The 16,608-nt window shown below is 40.7% G+C and overlaps 1 protein-coding gene across 1 annotated transcript in view; it reads left to right on the top strand.

Annotated features, from left to right (window-relative positions):
* Positions 1-1,042: 1,042 nt before the first annotated feature.
* LOC114645487 (inner centromere protein A-like) overlaps positions 1,043-16,608 on the top strand; it is a 55,271-nt gene continuing 39,705 nt past the window's right edge. The window contains 2 exon segments of the mRNA XM_051922576.1: positions 1,043-1,182; positions 14,457-14,956. Coding sequence (XP_051778536.1) covers positions 1,043-1,182; positions 14,457-14,956 — 640 coding nt within the window.

Here is a 16,608-nt window from a genome sequence, read left to right as displayed (position 1 = left end):
TTCTGCCCAGTGGCCAGTCTCAGCAGCCCAGTCAGTAGTGTAGCCTTAGCAGGGGCGGCTCTAGGCTCGTGGCGGTCCTGGGCAGAGAAAGAATCGGTGGGCCCTTCGCCTGGCAATGTCAATACGGTATCTTATGCACGGCGGATGGCCACATCCGTTGCGGACACTGCACAGCCGCCTCGTGCTCATGACACGCTTCTATATACGCGTGTTCGTAACTTGAAAACCAAGTGGCGGCCCATGATATTCTCATTACGGCAAAACATTATAATACTACATATAACTTACTGCTCCGACTCTAGCGATATTTGTAAATACAGCGTACTAATTAACAAGAAACAGAATGTTTTTCGGCCACATTGCCGTCAGCTGTGTCGTTATTTTCTCTTTCTGTTTTATATTTAATATATGTTAGCGTGGCGACCCCTGGGATTTGGCAGCACTGTGCAGGTGCACAGTTTGCACATGCCTAAGGCCACCACTGCTGCAGCCTAGCACTTCAGTTGTGACGCTGTGGCTCATTAACTTTGGACAAGGCTTGTGGCTATACTAGCAGATGACGTTTCCGGTACCGTAATGCCATGGGAAAATGCGCTTTTGTCAGAAGGCAGAAGTGAGAATAGTCAATAAGTAGTACCGAAGATGCAGAATGATTCAATCACAAATGAGAGTAATCATTTTGTACAAGTTTAGTGCTAACTAGGATCTGTTATGCGGGCCGCACAGATTTCTGTTGCGGGCCGCATGTGGCCCGGGGGCCGCGTGTTTGACATGCCTGTTCAAAACCATTTAGTATAGGACAGGGTGTTGTGTGGAGGGTTTTTTTTTCTCCCCTCTTTATTTTCTTCTTTGTTCTCCCCTAAGTATTCTTTAATAGGAGAGAAACCTATAATTTCAGTTACTTGTGTTAAATATATGCAAGGCTGTGGGTTCAAATGTTCAGTCTTGTTCAGTGTATGTTTTGTTGAAATATACTGTGTGTGTGTGTATATATATTTTATTTTAAATTTCTGAATTTACTTGTTTTACTACAGAGCTAGCCATGGAGGAATTAGCAAAAAGCAATGTTTCTATAATGAAGATGTTTGAAAAGAAGGTGCAAGGATTTATTGGTGAAGTGGAAAATAATCACATGGTCTGGTTACAGGAAATCCAGGAAGAAGCTGTAAAGATGTTTTGTAGGTATGTTCGTCTCTTGATAACATTTGAAGCATTGTTCTGTACATTAATTTCATTAACTTCTTGGGGTTACAGGAAAAGTTGTAATGTATAACCTTGGCCTACTAGGACACAGCCCTTATTCATTATCAGATGGAAAATTGGGCTAGTGTTAAATTCATACAATTACAACACTTACTCATATAGTACATTGTCATACATGAAACTAGTTCATAGTGCTTTACAATTCTAATTACTAAGCAGAGATGCAAAATAGTAAAAGGTAAACAAGAAGTTAAACTGAACTTGCAAAACTAATTATTCGGCCATCTATAAAACAGCAAAATAGCATTTTATCATCGGCGGTAATCATTACCTCTCCCAGTATGTGGGAATTCTAATAATGCTAGTAATTTCTAATTGGACAAAAGGGGAAAAATTGAGGTGGTTTTGTAGTTTTGAACTATTCAACTGTACTGTCTTTTAGTAATAGTAAAGTATTCCAGACTTGGTATATAAAACCAAAACACCTCATCCCCAGTTTTTATGCTTTAACTTTTGGAACACTGAGCAATATTGAGAGGATCTAATATCATTTCTACTTACTTGCATTCAGTTACCTTCAGTAATACTGATGGCTTCCTCTTTGTGATTATACAGTATTACATTACTTTTATTTTTTATGTATATAACATTACTTCTATTTATTATGTATTTTATTTTATGTTCATATATTTTATTTTTATTTATGTTTTATGTTAATTTGTTCTATTTTTGTAAAGCACTTTGGCCACAGCATTACTATGTTTGTTTAAATGTGCTATATAAATAAATTGACATTGACATTGACATTGAGTGTAATATGATAAAGGCTCCAAAATAGAAGGTGACCAATTTTCAGTGCCTTGTATACAATTAAGATCATTATTTTAACATATGCAGTTAGTGTAATGGTAATATGACTAGTTACAGAGGCTCAGATTCTTAAGACTCTTGCTGCTGCATTTTTGCATATTTTTTTTTTGGTAATCCTGATAGTGCATTACAATAATCTAAATGGCTTAAACACATAGGTGTCTAACTTTTCAGTATCTTGCAATGATAAAAGATCTACCTAATACAGTTTGTCTTAAGGGGAGCTGGGGGAAGCAGCCGTAGTAAAATGTTTGAATAGTGACACAGGTTTTTTTACTTTTAGATTTATTTGTAAAGGCAGATGATCTAATTTCTAAAGGTCCTCTTTTTTCTCCTTCAGTTTATATTAAGTGTAAGTAAATTACTACTCCTCCTCTAAAGTGCAAGTGTAGATTTACGTTTACATTGGTGCCTATGCAGAGATATGAATAGGTTTATGTGGTTGTCATGCTATTCAGCCTTAGTCTCCCTGTTGTGGTGGTGGTATGTTTCAACCTGCATTCAATCTGATAGTTTGACAGATTCTGTATAAATATAACAGGAAATCAATAACCACAAATGCATTAGAATTCTATTTTTTATTAAAACACAGATTTATTTAATTTATTTTTGGAATGGTTTGAAAGAATTTGTCCTGTGATGGACGTGCTCACCATTAGGAATTTTTTTTTTTACCGTCCACCACATACTATAGCATTGGATTTAGAGTAGGTTTAAGATTAGATATTTTTTTGAAAACATTTGGTTTAAAGTATCCTAGTCACTAAAGCCAAGCATAAATCCTCAAGTCTGTTTTCATTTGTTACTATAACTGTTGTAAATGAATGAACCAAAGTTATACTACTAATAGTTTATAGTGCCTACCTACTCGTACACTAACAAAGAACACTATTACTGTAACTGTTTTAGGTACAATGCAAAAAGCACCTACTGCATTAGTCATGTCTGTCCACAAACTGTCTGGGAATGTTGCTTTTTAAAGTAATTCAATTATATATACAATACTCACAAAAATATATTTTGTAATAAGTAACCATAAAACATTATATTACTTTTTTCTTTTATTTGAAAAACTGCACATTTCATTGGCTAGTATGTGTTACAAAATCTTAAGCAGATCTATGAACCTACATTCACTACTACTCTCATCCAGGTCAAGATGATAATATAAAGCATGATTCAATTATATCAGTTTTATTCTGAAGCTTTTAGTGCTTCTTATTTTAAGCCTCAATTTATACCTTATTCTTTCAACATGTAATTAGCAAGTAACTGGATTAAAAGTAAATTGACAGTTTATTAATAGATTTTTTTTTATTTGTATGCAGCACACTTTTTTTTTGGATTATCTATTCTTTTTGTGCCCTGCAAAGTATAGTTAACATCCATCCATCCATCCATCCATCCATTGTCTCCCGCTTATCCGAGGTTGGGTCGCGGGGGCAGCAGCTTGAGCAGAGATGCCCAGACTTCCCTCTCCCCGGCCACTTCTTCTAGCTCTTCCGGGAGAATCCCAAGGCGTTCCCAGGCCAGTCGAGAGACATAGTCCCTCCAACGTGTCCTGGGTCTTCCCCGGGGCCTCCTCCCGGTTAGACGTGCCCGGAACACCTCACCAGGGAGGCGTCCAGGAGGCATCCTGATCAGATGCCCGAACCACCTCATCTGACTCCTCTCGATGCGGAGGAGCAGTGGCTCTACTCTGAGCCCCTCCCGGATGACTGAGCTTCTCACCCTATCTTTAAGGGAAAGCCCAGACACCCTGCGGAGGAAACTCATTTCAGCCGTTTGTATTTGCGATCTCGTTCTTTCGGTCACTACCCATAGCTCATGACCATAGGTGAGGGTAGGAACATAGATCGACTGGTAAATTGAGAGCTTCGCCTTGTGGCTCAGCTCCTTTTTCACCACGACAGACCGATGCAGCGCCCGCATTACTGCGGATGCCGCACCGATCCGCCTGTCGATCTCACGCTCCATTCTTCCCTCACTCGTCAACAAGACCCCGAGATACTTGAACTCCTCCACTTGGGGCAGGATCTCGCTACCAACCCTGAGAGGGCACTCCACCCTTTTCCGGCTGAGGACCATGGTCTCGGATTTGGAGGTGCTGATTCTCATCCCAGCCACTTCACACTCGGCTGTGAACCGATCCAGAGAGAGCTGAAGATCACGGCCTGATGAAGCAAACAGGACGACATCATCTGCAAAAAGCAGTGACCCAATCCTGAGCCCACCAAACCGGACCCCCCTCAACGCCCTGGCTGCGCCTAGAAATTCTGTCCATAAAAGTTATGAACAGAATCGGTGACAAAGGGCAGCCCTGGCGGAGTCCAACTCTCACTGGAAACGAGTTCGACTTACTGCCGGCAATGCGGACCAAGCTCTGGCACCGATCGTACAGGGACCGAACAGCCCTTATCATCAGGGCCGGTACCCCATACTCTCGGAGTACCCCCCACAGGATTCCCTGAGGGACACGGTCGAATGCCTTTTCCAAGTCCACAAAACACATGTAGACTGGTTGGGCAAACTCCCATGGACCCTTCAGGACCCTGCTAAGGGTATAGAGCTGGTCCACTGTTCCGCGACCAGGACGAAAACCACACTGTTCCTCCTGAATCCGAGGCTCGACTATCCGACGGACCCTCCTCTCCAGGACCCCCTGAATAGACTTTTCCAGGGAGGCTGAGGAGTGTGATCCCTCTGTAGTTGGAACACACCCTCCGATCCCCCTTCTTAAAGAGGGGGGACTACCACCCCGGTCTGCCAATCCAGAGGTACTGTCCCTGATGTCCATGCGATGTTGCAGAGGCGTGTCAACCAAGACAGTCCTACAACATCCAGAGCCTTGAGGAACTCCGGGCGTATCTCATCCACCCCCCGGGGCCCTGCCACCAAGGAGTTTTTTGACCACCTCGGTGACCTCAGTCCCAGAGATGGGGGAGCCCACCTCTGAGTCCCCAGGCTCTGCTTCCTCATTGGAAGGCATGTTAATGGGATTGAGGAGGTCTTCGAAGTACTCCCCCCACCGACCCACAACGTCCCGAGTCGAGGTCAGCAGCGCACCATCCCCACCATATACAGTGTTGACACTGCACTGCTTCCCCTTCCTGAGACGCCGGATGGTGGACCAGAATCTCCTCGAAGCCGTCCGAAAGTCGTTCTCCATGGCCTCCCCAAACTCCTCCCACGCCCGAGTTTTTGCCTCAGCAACCACCAAAGCCGCATTCCGCTTGGCCTGCCGGTACCTATCAGCTGCCTCCAGGGTCCCACAGGACAAAAGGGTCCTGTAGGACTCCTTCTTCAGCTTGACGGCATCCTTCACCGCCGGTGTCCACCAACGGGTTCGGGGATTGCCGCCACGACAGGCACCAACCACCTTACGGCCACAGCTCCGGTCAGCTGCCTCAACAATAGAGGCACGGAACATGGCCCATTCGGGACTCAATGTCCCCCACCTCCCTCGGGATGTGGTCGAAGTTCTGCCGGAGGTGGGAGTTGAAGCTACTTCTGACAGGGGGCTCTGCCAGACGTTCCCAGCAGACCCTCACAACACGTTTGGGCCTACCACACCTGACCGGCATCCTCCCCCACCATCGAAGCCAACTCACCACCAGGTGGTGATCAGTTGACAGCTCCGCCCCTCTCTTCACCCGAGTGTCCAAGACATGTGGCCGCAAGTCCGACGACACGACCACAAAGTCGATCATCGAACTGAGGCCTAGGGTGTCCTGGTGCCAAGTGCACATATGAACACCCCTATGCTTGAACATGGTGTTCGTTATGGACAATCCGTGACGAGCACAGAAGTCCAATAACAAAACACCGCTCGGGTTCAGATCGGGGGGGCCATTCCTCCCAATCACGCCCCTTCCAGGTCTCACTGTCATTGCCCACGTGAGCATTGAAGTCTCCCAGCAGAACGAGGGAGTCCCCAGAAGGTATGCCCTCTAGCACCCCCTCCAGGGACTCCAAAAAGGGTGGGTACTCTGAACTGCTGTTCGGTGCATACGCACAAACAACAGTTAGGACCCGTCCCCCCACCCGAAGGCGAAGGGAGGCTACCCTCTCGTCCACCGGGGTAAACCCCAATGTACAGGCTCCAAGTCGGGGGGCAATAAGTATACCCACACCCGCTCGGCGCCTGTCACCGGGGGCAACTCCAGAGTGGTACAGAGTCCAGCCCCTCTCAAGGAGATTGGTTCCAGAGTCCAAGCTGTGCGTCGAGGTGAGTCCGACTATATCTAGCCGGAACCTCTCAACTTCGCGCACTAGCTCAGGCTCCTTCCCCTTCAGAGAGGTGACATTCCACGTCCCAAGAGCCAGCTTCTGTAGCCGAGGATCGGACCGCCAAGGTTCCTGCCTTCGGCCACCACCCAACTTACACTGCACCCGACCTCCTTGGCCCCTCCCATAGGTGGTGAGCCCATGGGAAGGGGGACCCACGTTGCCTCTTCGGGCTGTGCCCGGCCGAGCCCCATGGATGCAGGCCCGGCCACCAGGCGCTCGCCATCGAGCCCCACCTCTAGGCCTGGCTCCAGAGTGGGGCCCCGGTTACCCGCGTCCGGGCAAGGGAAAACGCCGTCCAAAATTGTTTTTCATCATAGGAGGTTTTGTTTAACCGCTCTTTGTCTCATCCCTCACCTAGAACCAGTTTGCCTTGGGTGGCCCTACCAGGGGCATAAAGCCCCGGACAATAGAGCTCCTAGGATCATTGGGACACGCAAACCCCTCCACCACGATAAGGTGGCGGTTAAAGGAGGGGTATAGTTAACATGATATTCATATCCATTAAAGTTAAAAATATAAGCATCTTAAGTTGTGTATTTGAAGGATGGCTCAGTTTCTAAATGTAATTTTTTGTTATAGTAAAAGCTTCACTCCTGCATTATCTAAAGATTATAATAATTCAGTATTTTCCTATGGTATATCACCAAAGTGTCACAAAGATCTGCTAATCTATCAATTTCTGAAACAGTAAGCAATTTTTGCTTGCTACTTCATCTCCGATTTTTAAATTTCTGTTGGATACTGCTTAAACATAATCAATTTTTGTAAAGAAATTCTCAGTACAGTTAGGTACAGACCTTCCACATCCAGCATGTAACAATAGCACATGAATCTTATTTGAGTTAGAATCTGCTCTCTTTTGAAAGCAGTTTCTGTTGCATTATAATGTAAAATGGTATTTTATGTGCATTGCTAGTACATGTAATTACGTTCTGTTTTCAGTTGTTTTTGGATGTCACTGTTACAAAAATTAAATAAACTTTTACTTAACCTTTGAAACCTGCTAACCAAGTCTCTAAGTGCACCTGAATGTTTGGCCATATGTACATTTCTTTCTTGTTCTGTTTGATGACTTTAATTGTGGGAGATTACATGTTGCACAATTTTATAATTTTTCTTGTTTTTATAAATTTATAACAGTTTATGTTTCTGCAACCAGTATTTGTTTTACATAAGTGATGCTAAAAGTCTTAAAAATGTAATTTAGAAAGAATTTTTTTAAGGCACTATGTGCACAGTGATACTGGTTGCATTCAAGTAACTTTTACTCTCAGAAAATCTTTGGGGGGGGAAAACATAGAATTCATTATGGAAGCAAGGGCATCCTCTGGGGATTGACAAATTATTATAAGGACCAGTTTATAAACAAAAAATACTGCAGCGTTGAGGCAAAACACTTCTCACGGTGCTATTCATATAATCAGTTTCAACATATCTGTGATAAATACTACTATAAACACAAATCGGTTAACTGCTTTTTAAGTTTCTAGGAGGCCCACAACAGCCTTGATTTTCTTTCCGCTTAAGTATGCATCCTACATATAATGGTATATTCCTTCAAACATTCAATTGAAATTATTTTCATAAGAGCAACAGTGTGAGTGATAAGGACAGGCAGTGCTTTACACCTATATGACATGTCTCCATTGCACAATAAAATGTGTGCTTTGTGATGTGCAACTCGAGCTGTACATTCAGTAGTTCTAATCCATAATGTGGTACTTTTCTTATCAGTAATTTCAGTGAAAAGCCACAACTGATGCCGAAAACACCATCACAGAAAATGAAAGGAAGAAAGAATAGATCTTACTTTGGAAGAGATGAAAATCAGAATCTAAGCAGAAGGAGGTGAAAGCATACAATTTTTATTTATAATAGTAGAAATGCTATATTCCTGAAAGTTTTAATTTTATACAGGATCTAGTTTATAACTCGGTCATTTGTGTTCAAGTATGACAGCATTACTTTTTAAATGTTTGTATAATGTAGCAATTTTGTGGCGAGAGAAACAAACATTGTACTAATTTTAAAAAAGAAAAAACCGGTCCATGTGCTACCTGTAACTGTTTATTGTATGGTAGCTCCTGTTGTAAATCTGATCATTGCACTTCTTGAACACTGTGATAAAGAAATGTCACTTATTTTGCTCTGACTTCACAAATTTGCACTTTGCACTCCTTTTTACTGTTGTATAAAGTGACATTTTCTTTAATCACATCAGTCTGTGTGTTTTAATAATTCAAACTTCATAGCTTTGGGCACTTGGAGGGTAGGAAACAAAGGCAGCATTTATTTGTATAGTGCCTTCCAATAAAGAGTATAATTCAAGGTGCTTTGCAAATGGTCGTAAGTGGAACCAAAGAAAAACCATGACAAAATAATTGTACTAAGGGTCAGATGGTCAGTGGGGGATGGAAAAACCTTTTGGGGTCCCATGACTAAAAGCACACCCAGGTCCCACTGGGTATTGCTTCATATATTGTAAGATATTTATTTATTTATTAAAAAAAACAAAAAAAAAACAGATGGCCTGTGCAGATGTCCTCAAGTACAGGGTCTTGGCATTGTTCCTTTTACCAGCCTCGGGCAATTTGGTCCAAATTGTAGAGACACAGGGACAGCACTGGATACTAAGAACAGAAACAAAAGATGAGTCTCTAATTTCACAAATCTCCAGATTATCAATTAAATTGTATCACATTATTTAAAAGACTAGCGTTTCAGCTTGATGTATCTAGTTTCAATGCTCCAAAAATATGGAATAAACTAAAAGCAGTCTCAACACTTATGTTTTGCTCTTGGAATAGCAAGCAAAAGAGAGGATTAAGATCTAAGACTGTGATTGTAAATGTAAGGGAACAAGCCTTCCGAGATATATGAAGGTGCAATGTTATTCAAAGCCTTATAAATAAGCAGTTTTTTAAAATCCATTCTAGAAGACACATTCTAATACTGGTGCTAAATCCTGTTAAAAGTGCATTGCAGCAATCTAAACTACTAAAGACATAAGTAGGCATGAACTGTTTTGCATCCTCTAAAGACCTAATGGATGTGTGCCATATTTCTTAAATGGAAATAATGCAGTTTCAGTGACTTAATACAGGGCTCCAGACTAAAAAATATATACTTTGGAGCAAATTAAACATTTAGGAGTCAAATTACTTTTCTAGTCTGAAATTGCAAAGTCAAACTACTTTGTAGTAACAAACTTACTGTGCCTGTAGTTCTGTTTGCATCTCTTATAGGTTGATTGTTACATTTCTCCATTGTCACAAATCACTGAGTGCTCACTGGTCTTTTACTCACACTTTAAAGCTATGTATTTATCTTTTTCAAAGATGAAAATTATATATGGTCTCAACTTGTATAATTATTAGGTTCTGAGTCCGTATCACTGGCTGTCAAATTATCATTGTCACTAAGCCAGTGGCACCCACAGGACTTAGGATCAAACTGTTGAAGAGAAGGGCCTTATAAGGTCTTGAATAAACCCAACAATACTGAGACAGTAAATTGTTCAGTTTTGTTCAGAAAATTGTTCAGAAAAGCCTTGTTCACACTGTGCAGCTGTATAAGGGTAGGGCAATCATGATCTCATCCATCCATTATCCAACCCGCTATATCCTAACTACAGGGTCACGGGGGTGTGCTGGAGCCAATTCCAGCCAACACAGGGCGCAAGGCAGTTCTCCCAGTTCCTGTCTTAATTGATTATCTGGGAGTGAGCTACCCAGAATTGTAAGGGGAAATAATTTGATGTGTGTGTTTGTGTCTACAACAATCTATGTAAACACACCGTTAAAACAGAAATGTTTTTCATGTTTTAGTGATAAATAACAAAATGTAGACATGAACTGTATAATGTGTGAAGGCTGATGGCCAAATATCAAATAAACACTTTCACAAAAGGTGCAGGTACAATACGACAGCTTCTGTGGTGCTGTGGTTAGAACTGCCGACTTATAGTCTGGATGTTGTGAGTTCGAAACCAGCTCTGCAGCGAATTTACCGTTTTGAGTAGTGAGCTGTTCTTATTGTTAATATTATACAATAAAAACATACATTTGATTGGTGTCTGTAACAGCCGGTGTTATCAACACATTTACAAGACAAAAGACGCTGATGGAGAGGCGCGAAGGGATTTAAGGTGGGCTGGATTTACAAGTTTTTTTGTTGGTTTTGGTATTTCTAGTGTTAATGTGGTTTGTGTGTGATAAAAAAAATGATACCAAGATTCCTTACATTAGAAGAGGGTCTGATAAGATTATCATTGAGTGATTGAAAAGAAGCTTACTTTAAGCTGCTCTTTAGTGCCAATTTGCAGGAGTTCAGTTTTGTTGCAATTTAGATTTAAAGGTTTTTGTTCCATCCAGATTTCGTGCATACTGGGAAGTGATCTGTGACCTGCAATTTAGGCAAGCTGTGAGCTGAGAAACTTTGAAGTTTCACTTTTAACATTAAAATAGAGTATCATCTGCATAAAAATGAGAGCCCAATCCAAAGCTACAAGTAATATGGCAAAGGGGATGCAATCAAGATACAGAAGAGCAGAGAGCCAAGGGCAGAGCCCTGAGGAACTCTTGTGACTGCCGCTGAGCTGGACCTGCTGTTGACAAGACCAACAAACTCTTGCCTATCAGTCAGATAGGGCTTAAACCACTGGCAGATGGTGCCAGCGATACCCAGAATGTTCTCTATTCTGGACAGTAGAATGTCATGTTTGACAGTGTCAAATGCTGCCCTGAAGTCTAACAAAATTAATATGCTGGTTTCTCCAGAGTCTGCTGCCATAAGCAAATCATTAGTTACCTGAAGCAGAGCAGTTTCAGAGCTGTGCTGTGCTTTGAAACCAGGCTGAAAGGGTTGTATCAATTTATTAGAAGTTGAGTAATTGAGTTGTGAGTTCTGGTTGCCATTTGTCCATTTTCTGTGATAGTCTAAGTAGATGGGCGCTGTCTGGTGGCCGTGGGGTCTGGGGTCCTATGCAGCTTGTTTGTTCGCTTATGCCTTTGGCTGGCTCTAAACTTGGATGTGATATGTGCGGTGCCTACATATTAATGGCAAGTTAAGTCTTTGTGACTAGCGATACATGTGGATTACAGTAAAGGGCTTGACACCAATTTTTTATTTGCTGTTATTTTAAATTGTTGTGTGAGTCACTAATGGCAACTATAATTTATGGTGGCAAATTATCATTTTTGTTGCTTTTGTAACTGTTTTAGTTATAGTAATTTAGTTTTAAATTTAACTTCCAAGATTTTTTTTACTTGGGTTTTCTACTTCTAGTTTTTGTGTTTTTTTTTAATTCAGTTGAGTAGTTTGGATTTCTCTTAATTTAAGAAAATTAAAACTAAGCCATTGCATAATGTGGTCTATGCAGTCTGTCAGACAGTCTTGACCCGTTGGTTTATTTGGGGCTATGGATAAATAAAGCTGCATGTCATCAGTATAGCTGTAGAAATTTACTTTGAGTGTTGAGATGACTAATTTTAAGGGAGCATGTAAAGTGAGAAGGGTAATGGACCTAGAACTGATTCTTGCAGGACACAATGTTCAATTTTGTGTTTCCAGTATACAGTCATTAAGATTTACAAAGAAATTCTGGTAAGCCCACCCTTTTTCTAACTTCAGTGGATTTTATGATCTAATGCAGTGGTTCTTTTTCTTCTCAGACGTAATTTTTTTTTAATTTATTTTTTTGTCGTCGTGTAGCATTGTCCCGCATATAGGGTGACTCTTTATTGCAGCTTGTTTGTGGTAGTATGGGTCCCCTTGGAGCATCACCAGTGATTGTCCTCCATCTTCCCCTTTGGAGAGTCCCCACTGTTCCACATCCACTGGAGTGTGGTCCCCCTAAGACCAGGTTTATACTTCACGTGACACATGCTCCAGTGGACGCTCCTGCTACGCAAGTGTTTTACTGTTTATACTTTTGCGCGTACTTTACATAAATCTGGAAGAATCCACCAGGTGGAAGTGAGAGATATTATCACGGTGAGAACAGGTTCGGCTTCGCTGTGTTGTGAATTGCCTGGAACACCCATTAAATTCTGTTGACACCTTACCGCAATATCTCTGAAAAGGATGTTTAATGATTAAATCCATCATCCAGGGATGTGTCCATTCCAGCAAGCTTTGGGCACGAGGCAGAAACAATCCCTGGACGGGGAATCAGCTCATTGCAAGGTGAATACAAGCACTCACATACACTAGTGTCATTTTAGTGTCACCAAATCTGCATATCTTTGGAAGGAAACCAGAGCACTGTGGAAATCCAGCAGGAAAACATGCAAACTCCAGGCAGGGAATACCAGCGACGTGACTCCCTGTGAGACAGCAGCACTACCATATGTGCAATTTAGCAGTATTCATTATTTAAACAAAGTTAACAATTTATCTGTAAAATGTAATATACATAATTTAATGCATTTCATCCTGAAAGTGATATCAAGTATAAATCTAAGGATTCTAAATGTACAGAGAGTTGGAATATCATACATTTAATGTGTTCTGTGTGGTGATCTATTGCTGTTTGCCGCTGCTGTTAGGTCAGGGGGAAGCTCCAGAAAAAAAATATGGCACAAGAGATGGTATGTGAGACTTTTAAAATGTATCGTGTCATTACGATCAGGAATATGCAATGCTTGAATATAAAAGCACCACGAATACATCTATGTCAGCATTTTGCTTCACCACATTGAACCATTCATCAAACATCGAAGCGCACACATCGATCCTGTAGGATCCGCACAGAGGCTTTCTGTCACATGTAGATAGTAAACAGAAACTCTGACGTCACAGTCCAACTTTTATCACACTACGCCCCCTGACTTTTTGCTGGTACTGCAACTCGCACACGCGTCGCGTTAATTTCTGAGGACCTGCTCAGAGGACGCGTCAAATGAACGCTGGGAACGCGTAGCATCCGTGATGCTTGCGCTTATGCGTTCTGAGCGTGAAGTATAAACGAGTTTTTAGAGCACCTCCACCTATCGTTATCCTGTCTCCCTTGTAGATTCTTTGCCATTTGTCATTCTGTGGGTGGCTGAGGATGTTTCCCTGGGAGAATTGTCACTGAATGTTAGCTTAAGCTGCCCGTGCCAACCCATTGTAAGACATTCTGCAAAATCTTTGCAACCCTTTCCCATTCAGTACTATTGTAATTCACAACTCTATGTGACTCCAAATTAAGACCTTCGACCCAGACTAGTTTAGGAAGCTATGGTTTAATTTATCAAGTGGTCCATCATTTTACCTGCCTCCTCTTTTTGAAAGGAACGAAGGAGCCAAATCCATAATGGTGGGGTGCTAAGATTAGATATCAATCTGAGAAATTCTGCCATTTTGCATCTTGAAAATTGTAACCTATTTTAATGTGCACATAATATGAATATATTGTTTCTAGGCCATAGTGTAATGGAGTTGCTTCCCCCCAATACAAGAATGCTTTTAAATTATGCATTTTACTTCTTTCTTTCCTCTGATATTTTAAACAGCTAAATAATGGGTGTAATTTGGTTTAGCACTAATCAGTTGATAGTTAAGGCCCTTGGACACTTTTACAATTCTAATGCAACATCAGTTTACTAAATCTTAACATAAATAGAAATAACTGGCATTCTAAAGTTCTATTAAAACAATTGTCAGTTGACAGTCAACAAGTGAAAAACTTTAACTCCAGGTAAGCACATTCCTAGTGATAAACTTCTTGTAAGTGTAATATTAATTATGATCAAAATAACTTAAACTGGGACAGAGAATTTTATGTTGGAATATCTACAGCTGTGCCAGCATTGAGCAGTTGTTATTGTTCCCCTTTAAACGGTTAAATTAACTGTTACACTATGCAGCATAACTTCTGAAGTACAGGGATTTGAAAGGTTTGGGAGCATAAGTAATGCTTGTTTTATCTGGGTGTTTGTGTGGAAAGAAAGGTAACATTAACATCTAGCAGAATCTTCATGGCAAATGTTTTGCTGAGTTTGGTGAGGCTTAAAGTACATTTTTGACACCTTGAATGTTCCAGGTCAAATTACCCCTGGTTCAGAACTGTAAGCAGTTACTTTAGTTTTTTAATATTTCATTTGTTGCAGACTGTCCAGGACTAGAACTGTAAGGCGTTCTTCTGTGAAAGTGTCATCGTTGAACCTTATAAATGAAGAACTACAGAAAGAACCTCTTAAAGTGGAGGATTTGGAGCATTCCAAACCTTTTAAGGCAACTCTCAACAAAAACAAAGCTTCCAGTGTTACCAAGTCATGTGCTAAGACTATGTTGGAAAAGAAAGTTGTAGTTGAGATCACTTTGAATGATTTTCTATCTGCAGAAATTCACCAGAAAAACAAAGACGTTCATGAAACAATAGGAAATCCTGAGGAAATGTGCCCAGAAGATGTTAGCTCTGATACAGAAAGAAGTACTTTCAAATCTGCCCATAAAAGTCACAGGCCTTCTGGACGGCGTTCCATTGCAGGTCACAGATCACTTCTCAGTATACGCAAAAGCCTGACCCGAGAGTCTATGCGTAGGGCAAGCCGGCGCTCTGTTCACAAGAAGGCTATACTGGAGTCCTCCACCTCAAGTTCAAGAAACAGTAAGTGTTAATGTCTTGTCAGTACAGTAATGTTTTAATTATTATTTTATTATTTCTGTAAATAGTAGCACTATGATTATAATGTATTGCATTTTTACAGAAAATATTGACATATGTAGTAAAAAAAAAATTGAAAATGAGTTTTGGAGTTCATTGTAGTTAATACATAGTGTTAATTAGAGATGTTTACAGCTTTTATTGCCAATTGCTGGTAGGGACTCTAGTCAATGGAAAAAGTGGTCATTTTTAAACAGTTTCAAACAAGATGCCTTAATATTTTTTTGTCTCTACTGTTTTTTTTGTATATATTTAAAAATTATAATCTTAATGTTTTACTCGTACTACTCAAAGTATACGAAATTAAAAAAAATAATTAATGTGGACATGTAATGGTTTAGTGGATGTACAGTATATACCAGGAATATGAGAACAAATGGTGTTCTAGTGTAGAACTGGCCTTGTTTTTTCATTGACTGATTCTTATCTGGGGTGTGTTTCCCAAAAACGACTGAATAATGAACAAGAACGTGAACAACATAGGTAAAAAAAAACTGAGTTTAGTGAGTGTTTCGTGAATCCCTTAGTTAATCTATATTTAACGAGTGAGTTTTTAAAGTACTTGTTTACGCCTCTCCAGTGTATGTGTTAGAGAAACACACTGTCTAACAGGAACATTGATCCCATAATAATCCATTAAAACTCATAAAATAAAGTAATTTAAAATTTTGACTAACAGGTTAAATTAATATAAACTACAAGTAAAAAAAAAAATCTATAAATGTTTAACAAAACACCTTGTAGAGGAGGTGGCAAGAAATTGTGTTGGTTTCATAAGACTTGGTAATCCCCACCCCCGAGATTTGCATTTCCCACATTCTCAGTGTGCAATCTATTACCGTGCATATGCTTTAGTTTGATGTGATGTACCTCTCCTCAGCCACGATTTGAGGATTAAATGCTGTAGTTAGCAGATATTTGCAAAGAGGATACCCACTGTCTCTCAGTAATCGGCCAAACAGCAAATGCACCACACTTTGCAGGTCACACGCTCCAGAGTTGAACCAGCCATAAGCATCGTGTGTACTCCCAGGCCGCTTGGCCATAAGGTCTGTAAAATGTCTGAGTTACTAAAAAATTTTTTCCCACAATTTATGAATAGGATTTGAGTTTGTGAGTATGAATAGGGATGATGTTCCTTCCACTGCATCTGTAGTGCCTAGTGTTGCATTATTTAGTTATCAGGCTGATGCCTTTATCCAAAGGGACTTGAAACATTTTAGATGTAATTGATTGCTTCCCCTCACCCCCCCCCCCCAACCCCCACCACTTGCTGGAGCAGTGATATGGGGTTTTTGCGTTTTAGTACTTTTGTTTTCTTTTATAGAGTAATTTGAAGTTTTCTAGTGACTGCTTATTTTTTTAACTAGGGGGCTTTGCCCTCTGCTCACTTTGCTCGCCAACCCTCGTTCAGCACTACATGCTAGCCAGTTTGCAGTTCTGCTGCTCGCATATGAGGATGCAGATGTACAATTTAAACAGATTGATATTTTCATGGGAATTGTTACATATGCATAATAAAACTATTGTACATTACAGCGAGTAATTAACCATATTAATATTGAAAAACGTAATAATTTGAAAGTAAATTATGT

The sequence above is a fragment of the Erpetoichthys calabaricus genome, chromosome 2, assembly GCF_900747795.2.
Source record: "Erpetoichthys calabaricus chromosome 2, fErpCal1.3, whole genome shotgun sequence".
NCBI classification, from domain to species: Eukaryota; Metazoa; Chordata; class Cladistia; order Polypteriformes; family Polypteridae; genus Erpetoichthys; species Erpetoichthys calabaricus.
Note: the sequence above shows the minus strand (reverse complement) of the source record. Positions and strands in the feature narration are given on the sequence as shown.